Source organism: Rhinopithecus bieti, unplaced genomic scaffold, assembly GCF_001698545.2.
Source record: "Rhinopithecus bieti isolate Rb0 unplaced genomic scaffold, ASM169854v2 scaffold_51345, whole genome shotgun sequence".
NCBI classification, from domain to species: Eukaryota; Metazoa; Chordata; class Mammalia; order Primates; family Cercopithecidae; genus Rhinopithecus; species Rhinopithecus bieti.
The window spans coordinates 1,034,402-1,046,862 of record NW_016820792.1 but is presented as its reverse complement, the minus strand read 5'-3'; the positions used below and the strand labels follow the sequence as shown (position 1 = coordinate 1,046,862).

Sequence of the window (12,461 nt, the reverse complement as noted above, 5' to 3'; positions counted from 1 at the left end):
AATAGGATCATTGTAGGGAGGAAATCAGCAGTAAGACATATGAACAAAAATCCCTGTAACATGAATAAGTTTAAAGGAAAATGCTGTGCCTTGAGATGCACATGCAAACTCTCCATAAACCTTTTAGCAGCATTGCTCCAGCAAGTCCCGCCTTATTCCTAAAGGCGGTTTTCTCCTTGCTCAGTAAACAAAGCACACAATGGGTTTTACACCGAGATGTTCCATTGCCCAGGGACAGGCAGGATTTTTAACCAGCAAGCTGCCTTTAGGCACTTGTTTTAACAAAGCACATCCTGCACAGCCCAAAGTCCATTAAGCCTTGAGTCACCATAGCACATGTCTCTTGCAAGGACAAGGTTGGGGGTAGGGTCACAGATTAACAGCATCTCAAATACAGAACCAAATGGAGTCTCTTATGTCTACTTCCTTCTATATAGACACAGTAACAGGCTGATCTTTCTTTCTTTTCCCCACATCTCACCATAAGAATGTACACTCTGTGCGGGGTAGGAATTTTTGCTTGTTTTGTTTACTCTATATTGACAATACCAAGATGAGTACCATATGTACAGTTTTTCTTTTTTTGAGATGAAGTCTTGCTCCTTCGCCCAAGCTGGAGTGCAATGGCACAATCTCAGCTCACTGCAACCTCCGCCTCATGGGTTCAAGCAATTCTCCAGTCTCAGCCTCCCAAGTAACTGGGATGACAGGCAGGTGCCACACGCCTGGCTAATTTTTTTGTATTTTTAGTAGAGATGGGGTTTCACCATGTTGGCCGGGCTGGTCTCGAACTGACCTCAAGCGATCCACCTGTCTTGGCCTCCCAAAGTGCTGGGATTACAGGTGTGAGCCACTGCGCCCGGCTTGTGTACAAATATTTGTATGATAAATAGGAACAGGGAAGAAAGAACATAGGTGGAGGATAGGTAGGCTTAAGGATTTGGTGACAGGAAAGTGAGTGTATTCTTGCTAGATTTATACCAGTTGTGAAGCAGGGCACTAACTGAGAATGGAGTGGGATGGGAAGAAGGATTATCAGAGTTTTGAGGACAGCAGAGTAAGTGTAAAAAGTCTTTGAGAGTGGAAACGTGAACTTTCCAGGATGTGTTGTAAGGTTACTGAACAGGGTTGAGGGGATATTTGTGATTTGTGGTTTTCTGAAATAGAATGTGTTTCTCACTTAAGTCAGTAGAATTTTAACAATATTAAGCTATAGAACAGAGTAAGGAAGTGCAGTGTGTAAATGCTTACTGTTTTTAAAAGAATAGAATTGTTTTTTAAACAGTGATCATTATAGTATTGAATTTACACCATTGATTTAGAATGTGCCCTAACATCCTACATTCTTTTTAGCCTTACCAATAATTCTAGGATCGTGGGACTCCTGGCTCAACTGGAGAAGATCAATGCTGAACCTTCAGAATCAGACACTGCCCGATATGTTACATCAAAAATTCTTCATCTGGCTCAGAGTCAAGGTAAACATTGATCTCTTCTTTGTTTTTGAAATGCTTTTAAATTCTGTAAAAGTGGATGCTAAAAATGTTCAAGCTTCTAATGAATGGTTGATTTTCCACAAAAATTGAACTTTCAGTCTGGACCCGGTGGCTCACACCTGTAATCCCAGCACTTTGGGAGGCCGAGGTAGGCAGATCACGAAGTCAGAAGTTCGAGACCAGCCTGGCCAATATGGTGAAACCCCATCTGTACTGAAAAATACAAAAAGTAGCTGGGTGTGGTGGCATGCGCTTATAGTCCCAGCTACTCGGGAGACTGAGGCAGGAGAAACGCTGGAACCTGGGAGGCAGAGGTCTCAGCAGTAAACTGAGACCAGCCTGGGTGACAGAGCGAGACTCCGTCTCAAAAAAAAAAAAAGAGTCAAACTTTCTCAAATTGACTCAAGAATAGAAAACTGAATAACTCTGGAGGAAATTGATCTTAAAAGCATTGTTTCTAATAATGATTACAATTTTACTTATATATGATTGCCACCCTCCAGTTTACAGACAGTACCGAATTCCAGTGCTATTTGATACAGATTTTTGGCAAAAAGATATCAAGTACCATAGAATATTGGTTATTATGTGGTCCTCACTTTGAAATTCAAGCTCTACCATTTAGTGGTTGGGTACCTTAGGGAAATTATTGAATTTCTAGAATGTATAATAGCTATACCATCTCTGAAGTAGAGGTCACAAATATCATGAGATTGTCATGAGATTTACATGAGAAGCATATAAAAAGAATGTTTAAAATGTTCTATAAATGTCCTCTGTAATTAGACATTATTTTTATATTTTATGATGGTAATAGTACTAAATTGATTTCAAAACCCTGACGGAGTACACAAATAGTATTGACTTTGTACTTAGGAACATAATGTGAAAAGGCTCAAATAAAACATTAGGGAATTAAGTCTATACATGGAAATATGAGTATCATTGTTAAAGAACACATTTCGCTGGGCGCGGTGGCTCACGCCTGTAATCTCAGCACTTTGGGAGGCCAAGGTGGGTGGATCACGAGGTCAGGAGATTGAGACCATCCTGGCTAACACTGTGAAACCCCATCTCTACTAAAAAATAGAAAAAATTAGCCAGGCGTGGTGACGGGCGCCTGTAGTCCCAGCTACTCGGAAGGCTGAGGCAGGAGAATGGCGTGAACCCGGAAGGTGGAGCTTGCAGTGAGCCAAGATTGCCCCACTGCACTCCAGCCTGGGCGACAGAGCAAGACTCCATCTAAAATAAAAAATAAAAAATAAAAAGAACACATTTCAGTAATGCAAGATGGTTTAATATCAGGAAATGTGTCAGTATAACATTATCTGAACAGGTCAAATAAAATCCACCTGATTATCTTAATAGATAGTAAAAAGGACTTTGGTAAGACTAAAAACTGTGCATGATTTAAATAAGAGAAAACCAGCAGCTGCTTTAATATTTAACAATGCACATAAAAGGTATTTCTGTTAGAATTAAGGTTCAATAATTATAAACTTTATTTAATTTTTAAAAACTTCATTATTCTGGAGGCTTAGGTCATTCAAATAAGATGTTTGGCATTTACTGTTTCAAGAGCTCGGTATCTGTTAACCCTTTTTCTTGTTCATAGACACTTTTATTTATTTTGATCACTTCCTCCCATGTAGCCCATGCATTTAGGGGATAGTTGACACCACCCCATTGTTTCTCACGTAATTTAAAATACCTGTACCTTTGAATTAAGAAATCCACTGTACTGGATTCCAGGCTCTGGAAATATTGTACTTATTAACGAAGGCAACTAATGAACAAGGATGTTCATTGTATCAGTGCAAAATTAAAGGTGCCAGGTATATTTACTGCATTGTCATGTGAAATACCTCCTCCTTGAAAAAATCAAACAAAAAACCCAATAAAAGCAAAAGAAAATGAATCCTTCAGACCTATAGATAAACACTTTTGTCCATGGCTCCTACCACGATAGACTCTTCTTTGTGTCACAACCTAGAAGCCCCTACTCCAGCATTACCACTGAAAATACTCCTAACCATACCACTGTCAGAGAATGACCCTCTTCCCACCTTTTCAGCCACCACTGGAGTCTAACTCCCAAATACTGTCCCTTGGGGTGTGTAATCTCGTGACTCTGTTTATAGTGCCTAGAAGTAGCCAACCAACACAGTATAAGTTGGTAGTGAAAGATTGTCCCATCCTTTATAGGATAATCCAGTTAGCTACCCATTTGGGAGAAAAAGTTTGGAATTTATAGTTGAAAAAAGAAATGCAAACAACCAAGAAATGTACAGAAATTTTCTTTACTCCCTTACAGTTCAGGAACTGCTAATGAAAACAACAAAGATATCTTTCACTAGTCAGATTGACAGAAATTAGAATGACAATGTCGGGTGCTGTTGAAGGCATGGGGAGAGGGTACTCTCATATACTGTTGGAGGCATAGTAATTATTACAAACTTGGAGAAAATAATCTGGCAATGTGTACTAAAACAAATTGCACCTGGTATTTGACCCAGCACCTGGTATTTGATTTTTACTTTAAGAAATACATATATATATGTATGTATAATTTTTATTTTTATTTATTTTATTTATTTTTGAGACAGTCTCTCTCACTCTGTTGCCCGGGCTGGATTGCAGCGGCGCAATCTTGACTCACTGCAACCTCCACCTCCCCGGTTCAAGCCATTCTTCTGTCTCAGTCCCCCGAGTAGCTGGGATTACGCCAACTAGGCATATGCCACAACACCCGGTTAATTTTTTATATTTTTGGTAGAGATGGAATTTCACCATGTTGGCAAGGCTGGTCTCCAACTCTTGACCTCAGGTGATCTGCCTGCCTCGGCCTCCCAAAGTGCTGGGATTACAGGTGTGAGCCACTGTGCCCGGCCAAGAAATATATTTTAACTGAAATAAAAATGCTAGTTAGAGTATAGAGATCTTCATTGTGGCATTATTTGTAATGTCAAAGGTCAAGAAACAACTTAAATGTTTATCATTAAGAGAATGTGTGAATAATTTTTGATATAGCCCAACTGGAAATTTATAGTCATATTATGCAGCTATTATGAATAATACATTATTTATGATGGGGACTCTTGTAACCCCCACACCCGGCTCACCCCAAACTAATTAAATCTTTTTTTTTTTTTTTTTTTTTTTTTTTGTATTTTTTTAGTAGATACGGGGTTTCAACGTGTTAGCCAGGATGGTCTTGATCTCCTGACCTCGTGATCCACCCGTCTCGGCCTCCCAAAGTGCTGGGATTACAGGCTTGAGCCACCGTGCCCGGCCTTAAATCTTATTGTTAACGCTTTTCAGATGGTTCCAAAATTGAGAGCTACTGCTGTAGACAGGGAATGGCTAGTGTTTTCTGGGAAGGGCCAGATAGACATATTTTAGGCTTTGTGAGCCATGCAGTCTCTGCCCTGTAGCACAAAAACAGCCATAGATGATACATAAAGAAACAGGCATGGCTGAGTTCCTATAATCTTTATTGTAAACACTGAAAAAAAAATTATAATTGAAACATACAGTTCAAATGTGTAACTATATGCACTCTCTTGGAGGCTGAAATTTAGTATATTATGTACAGCAAGATTCTTTAGTTCATATGACTATGAATGTGTATAGTCTCATTTTTGTACAAAATATGTGTAGTCTCATTTTTTGTATAAAATAAACCATTATATTTGTATGTAATATTTGTATGAGCCAGGCCAAAAGATAAAAGGAAGGATGCATATCAAATTGTTAGCTGTAACTATATTGATGGGATAGGAATGGAGGAGAATAAGGTAAGCTAATTTTGTTTCAGACATTTTAAAATTGTTGCAACAATCATATACTACTTATATATTTAAATGATATAAAAAACCAACCCCTACAACACATTTTATTCACACTGTTAACTTATAAATTTCCATAATTTGCCTCTCGTTAACTGCTTATGTACAGTGAACATGGTTCTTTCTTGCAATTTCCCTTTAGCTTTTTTCCTAGAAACATTTATATTATCTATTTTCATGCAAATGGTTAATTTGTTGGCCCATGGTTGTTGCTAATCTTTCCTTATAATCCTTTTAGTTTCTATAGAGTAGGGAGCGTCATTCCTGATTTTGATTGTGCCCTCTCTTTTTTCTTGGTCAGCTCATTAGTTCTCAACCAGGAGTGATTGCGTTTGCCCCACTTTTTCCCCCAGGGGCATTGGCAATGTTTGGTGACATTTTTAGTTGTAAATTTTTTTTTTAGTGGGGCTTACTGGAATCTGTTGGATAGAAGCCAGAGATGTTGCTGAACATTTTGTAATATATAGATCAGCCCCCCACAAGAAAGAATTATCTGTCCCAAAATGTCAAGGAATGAGGTTCGGAAACCCTAGGCTAGCTAAAAGTTTGTCAATTTTGTTGATATTGTTAAAGAACCAACTTCTGGTTTAATTGATTTTCTTTGTTTTGTTTCATTGATTTCCTTCTTTTATTTAGTGCTTTCTTCCTTCTGCTTGTTTTGAGTTTAATTTGCTCTTTCCTTGCCTTTTTTTTTTTTTTTTTTTAATTTTGAGACAGTGTTTCATTCTTGTTGCCCAGGCTGGAGTGCAGTGGTAAGATCTCGGCTCACTGCAACCTCTGTCTCCTGGGTTCAAGTGATTCTCCTGCCTCAGCACCCCTGAGTAGCTGGGATTACGGGCACCTCTCACCACACCCGGCTAATTTTTTGTATTTTTAGTAGAGATGGGGTTTCAACATGTCAGGCTGGTCTTGAACTCCTGACCTCAGGTGATCCACCCGCCTCAGCCTCCCAGAGTGCTGGGATTACAGGCATGAGCCACTGCGCCCGGCCGCCATTTTCTTACAGTAGATGTCTAGATTATTTATTTTGAGACCTTTATTTCTACTGGAGGCATTCGAAGCCATAGATTTTTCTGTAAACATTGCTTTAGCTACATTCTACAAATTTTGATATATTGTATTTTTGTTTTAATTCAGTTGACAATATGTTCTAATTTTCTTTGTGATTTTTTTTCTTTGACCCATAGGTTTTTTTAGAAGTGTGTTGTTTAATTTCCCAATATTTCAGGAATTCTTAAATTTCCTTCTGTTGATTTCTAATTTAATTCTGTTGTGGCCAGAGAATATACTTTGAATTATTTCAATTCTTGGAATTGTTTGAGACTTGTTTTATGACTTAGTTTATGGTTTCTCCCGAAAAATGTTCCTTGCCTACTTGAAAAGAATGTGTATTTTGCTCTTGTTGCGCGAACTGTTCTATGCATATCAATTAGGTCAGGTTAGTTGATAGTGTTGTTCAGATTTCTTATGCACTGTTGATTTTCTATCCAGGTGCTCTGTTAATTAGTAAGAGTTAGGTGTTAAAATATTATCAAATTGTGTATTTATTTTTTTAATTTTGGCAGGTTTTGGTTAATGTATTTTGAGGCCCTGTTGTTAGCTGTGTATATAGTTATAGTTGTTTCATTTTCCTGATAGTTTGCCTCTTCCGTCATTGTGAAATATTGCTTTTTGTCTCATAATAGTTCTAGACTTAAAGTTCATTTTGTCTAATGGTAATATCACCACTCCAGCTGCCTAATGATTACTCATTGCATATCGTACCATTTTCATGTCTTTTACTTTGAACTTGTCTGTACCTTCAAATCTGAAGTGTGTTTCTTGAAGATAGCATATTGTTGGATCTTGCTTCTTAACTAGTCTGTTTTAGTGCTTCCAATTTAATGCATTTATTAATATGATTGGATTTGCATCTGCCATTTTGCTATTTGTTTTGTTTCATGTGTTTTACATTCTTCTCATTCTTTCACTGCTTTTGTGTTATCTAACTTTAAGAAATTGTAGGTCTTTTCTTAGTGGTTCCTGAAGGATTAAAAACGTGCATCTTTTTACAGTGTACTGCAGTGCACTGAATTCCAGTCAGTATCAAAACTCCCCGTATAGCTTCATTTCCTTCTCACTCCTTATGCTGTTATTGATTTACATGTTATGCTTATACATATTAGAATCCCAGCAATACAGTGTTATAATTATTGCTTATACAATCTTATGCTTTATAAAGAAGTTCTAAATGAAGAGCAGGATTAAGAGCCAACAGATTGATAGTTAAAGTAACAGGGGTGGAATTAAGTTTCCTTAGAAGGAGATGTAGAGTGAGAAAGATGAGGCTTGTGTCCTGGGAACTGTGCACTTTTAGATAGGGCTCTAAAGGGGTCTTGTGAAGATAATCAATTGCGTTCACATGATTTGATGTCTTTGATGATTTACCCCTTTATCATTATGGAAAGTTTCTCTTTATCTCTGGTAGTGTTCTTTGTCTGAAGTTTATTTTGTCTGATATTAGTATAACCCTTCAAGCTTTCCTGTGGTTGTTGTTTTGCATGATACAGTCTTTTCCGTTCTTTTACTCCCAGCCTTTTTGTGTCATTGAATCCGAAGTATGATTTCTGTAGATAGCATATAGTTGGATCTTTTTAAAAAAATACTTAACCAGTTTGACAGTCTGAGTGTTTCATCTGAGCATTTGGTCTGTTAACATTGAATGTAGTTGTTGATTGGATTTAGGTCTGCAATTTTATTTTCTCTTTATCTTTTATGTGTTTTATTCCTTTTCTTCCTGTCCTACCCTATTTTGGATTATTTATTTTTGTTTTAGAATTTCATTTTAATTTACCTATTGGCTTTTTAGTTATACCTCTTTTCATTTCTAAGAAGTAATTTCTTTGAAGATTGCAGTAAATGTCATTAACTTTTCACAGTTTGCTTAGAATTATTATTGTTACTTCATGTAAATTTAGAATCTTAAATTTTTTCTGCCATTCTTCAGCTGTAATTGTCATATGTATCTACATCTATATACATTACAACACAATTTTTGCTTTATCCAGTCATGTATGTTTTAAAGATATTAAGAAGAAAAAAGGTAGTTTTTACATTTGCAGAGATATTTACCATTTTGGAAGCTCTTTATTATTTTCTAATGATGTGAGTTTGATCTGGTGCCATTTCTCTTTAGCCTACAGAATTTTGTCATTTCCAGTAGTTCAGATTGGCTGTGGAAGATTTTTTTTTCTTCTTAATCTGACAGTGAATTTATTTCACCATTTTGAAGGATATTTTACTGGATATAGAATTCTGGGTTGGCAGTTTCATCATTGTCATCATCTTTTAGCAGTTTAAAGTGTGCTTAAAATTGTGTTTCCACCATTTTATGGCCTCCATAATTTCAAATGAGAACTCTGTTGTCATTTGAATCTTCGTTTTCCTGAACGTTATGTGTGATTTTTTTCTAGCTGATTTCAGGATTTTTTTTTGTTTTGTTTTGCTTTTCAAGTTTGACTGGCTGTAGTTTTCTTCATAGTTATCCTGCTTGGAATTCACTGATATTCTTGAATCTGTAAATTTCTATCTTTAGCCAAATTTGGGACATTTTTGGTGGCTCAATTTTTTTCTCCCTTGTTTTCTCTATTTGTCTTGTGGAAGTATGATTATACATATATTAGATTTTTGGTATTTTTTCAGCTATTGTTGAGGCTTATATATTTTAAGTTTAATTCTCTGTTATTTGGGTTGGATAATTTCTATTGTTCTATTGTCAGTTTCACTGCCTCTTTCCTATGCATTCTTCCAGTTAGCTGTCTGATAATTTATTTCAGATGTTATTTTTTTTATTCTCAAAGATGCACTTGGTTCATTTGTTTTTGTAGTTTCTGTTTCTCTGCAGTGTTTTCTCGTCTTTTCATTCATTGTGTACTTCTTTAATGTCATTTATTATAATAGCTGCTTTAAAATTCTTGTCTGTAAATCTAAATCTAACATTCAGATAATTGAAGCTGTTGAAGAAAGAATACAGCATTATGATAACTGGGAAGGATTATATTTAAAGAAGCCAAAGGAAGATGCAGTAGTCAACAGTGTTAAGTGTTAGGAAGGTTAGTTAAAATTCTTTTTGATTGGATTATTAACAAATTGATCACAACAAAAACACTTTTCAAGTGGTAGGATTAGATGGAAGATTACAGTATGTTATAATGTGAGTGGCAAATGAAATAATCACAGGGAATATAGAGTACTTGTTTGAGGAGCTTCACTGAGAAAGAAAAGAGGGAAATAGAGGGGGAGGCAGGGTAAAATAAGATTTGGTAAGTATGTGGAATAACAAAAGTGTATTTATTGGTTGAGGGGAACAACCAATATGTTGGTAGAGGTTGAAGATAAAGGTTCATAAGAACATAGAAAGGATGGAATTCAGAACATAGATGAAGGGACATTTCTTCCTAACCTCCACTTCCCTGCTCCTCTCTGTCATTTATTGGCAGAAGGAATGCAAGACTGTCAAGGATTTTGGTACAGGAGCATATAGAGTTTGGTTGTTATTAGTAAAATGTTTTGTTAACTATTACTTTGCTTCATTTTAATGAGGAAAAATTTAGGTTCTGAGAAGTCCAGAGAATGAGAAGAAAGATTGAGGGCTACTAGAAATGTTGGAATAGCTATAGGCTATGGCAGGGCCCATGGTGATGGATGTGAGCTAAGATAAGTGAAAGGAGCAGTTTTGTGTTCCCAAGTGAGGTTGGAATTCATTAATTTTATGGTATTAACAGTCTTAGATTGTGGTGTTATTTTAACTATGATGTAGGAGTAGGGAACTTAGCTTTTTGGGGTTCACTTCTGTGTCAGGGTTTGTGGTGGGAAAGTTGGTGGGGGTGGATGTGCTTGGAATCCAAGTTAAGTATGGAGGGGACTGATACTGTGGGAAAACAGTGCTACCTCGCACTGGATAAGAAGTTTCAACAAAGATGACAGTGAGGTTTATATAGTCTTTATAAAGGAAAGATGAATAGAAATGTTAGGAGGTTATGGTCCATAATTAGAAGATTAGAGGTTAAGATATCAGAGGCAGAGCAGTTTGAGGTCCTGAGAATGGCCATCCAGAATGTTGATGAATTGGAGCACAGAGGGAAGGATTTTGTTTTGAGGTCAAGAAACTATGGAACTAGGTATTTGAATGAATTTTCTACATTGGCATTGAAGTCTCCCAAGATCATGGCAGAATTTGGAGTAGAGTAGAAAACTGTTAGTCTGAACACCTAATTCTCATTTAGTGTGAGGCGTAAACAAAACAGTGGTGAATGTTAACAAGGGGAGGCTGCATTATACTGTCTTCAAAGGAAGAGAGTTTTCTTACCCTTCATGGAGGTGAAATGTAATGGCTTGTTAGTGGTGATATTAATATTGAAAAATAATTTGGCTTTAATATTAAATCAGGGGCCTTTAAAATACTACATCAAGGATACATTAGATATTTGAAACAGTGTTTTATTTTATAACTCAATATTTTTTGGTGGAGGCAGCAGGGCTGGAGAAAAAAATGACATACTTTTTAAAAAGGAGAAATTTAATTTTACTGTCATTAATGAGGTTTCCCTTTAGGTAAATTTTATATTCTTTTAAGCATTAGCAATGTGGCAGTAAGGAACTGGTGAACATTATTTTAGGTCTTCATATCACTTGTGGGAGTTTCTGTTTTGAAAGATGTAAGGTTCCTATAAGTTTAACGAAGCCCATTAACTGAACCTGAGATGATGCATGATAGCGTGAGATTGTTGTTTTAAGATAAATATGACGAGTACTCTCTGGCATATTTGTTTTGTAGCTAGTCATAGGTAGTTGTTATAAATAACATTATACTATATCCTTTCTGTAGTACATTTTTCCCTCTATTTACTCCTAACTTAGAGTAACTTAATTTTCAAGTGATGTCAGACTCATGAAGTTGAACAGGATTTGCTCAGAGCAAAAGTATGATGTTCTGAAGGCTTAGCCTGAGTTTGTTTTTTTTCCCATCTGTGTTGATATTTTCCTTCAATCAGGGCCTCACTGCCTATTGTTCTTCTCTTAAACTCCCTTGACTGTCTCCATGTGGAACATTGAATTTGGTATCAGTCCTTTGAACTTCATTGTGGAATATGTACTGTATTGAGAATGGGTTGTAGTCTGTTTTTTAAAATCTCAAAATGTGAAATAAATGGCACTGTCATTCTGTATTAGAAGAATTTCTGGCATTAGTATTCAGGTTTGACATTAAATTAAGTGCATTAAATGCTGGAAGACTATAAGTTTTGGGTTCAGAAACACAAGTGATCACCTAGTCTTTCCACTTGTTTGCTCAGTGACTTGTACAGATTTATTCTCCTTTCTGAACTTAAATCTTTAAATCCATGAAAACAGTACTTTTTCCCCCCGAGGGTTAAAGTGAGTTATAAATGAGATAATGTACATGGAATAGTAAATGTTAGTTCCTTTTCTAAATGTTGACCTAGGATGTACTTTTCTTCCCTTGTTAATCAAAGGAGAAGAATTGTGAAGAAGCTCTAGAAACCTTCCTTCACCTAATAGAAATAATGTATGCTGTTTTTTTTTTTGTTGTTGTTGTTGTTTGTTTGTTTGTTTTAACCAATCCTAACGAGAGGAAAAGGATCATTTGGGTGATCTGGTCTCCAGATTGTTTCAGAAGTAGACTTTTGTTAGTTTTGTTTATTTTTGTGTGATACGGAATTTTAAAATAGTATTAATACAGGTTGGGCATGGTGGCTCACGCCTGTAATCCCAGCACTTTGGGAAGCCGAGGCGGGTGGATCACGAGGTTGGGAGTTCAAGACCTGCCTGACCAACAGGTTGAAACCCCGTCTCTACTAAAAATACAAAAATTAAGAAAATGTGGCACATATACACCATGGAATACTATGCAGCCATAAAAAAGGATGAGTTCGTGTCCTTTGTAGGGACATGGATGCAGCTGGAAACCATCATTCTTAGCAAACTATTGCAAGAACAGAAAACCAAATACCGCATGTTCTCACTCATAGGTGGGAATTGAACAATGAGATCACTTGGACACAGGAAGGGGAGCATCACACACTGGGTCCTATTGTGGGGAGGCAGGGGGTGAGAGATA

At 36.6% G+C, this 12,461-nt stretch overlaps 1 protein-coding gene across 1 annotated transcript in view; it reads left to right on the top strand.

Moving 5' to 3' along the window:
• AGTPBP1 (ATP/GTP binding carboxypeptidase 1) overlaps positions 1-12,461 on the top strand; it is a 199,528-nt gene that overhangs the window by 48,388 nt on the left and 138,679 nt on the right. Inside the window, exon 2 of the mRNA XM_017859926.1 lies at positions 1,354-1,478. Within this exon, the coding sequence (XP_017715415.1) occupies positions 1,354-1,478 (125 nt within the window). The remainder of the gene's footprint in view (positions 1-1,353; positions 1,479-12,461) is intronic.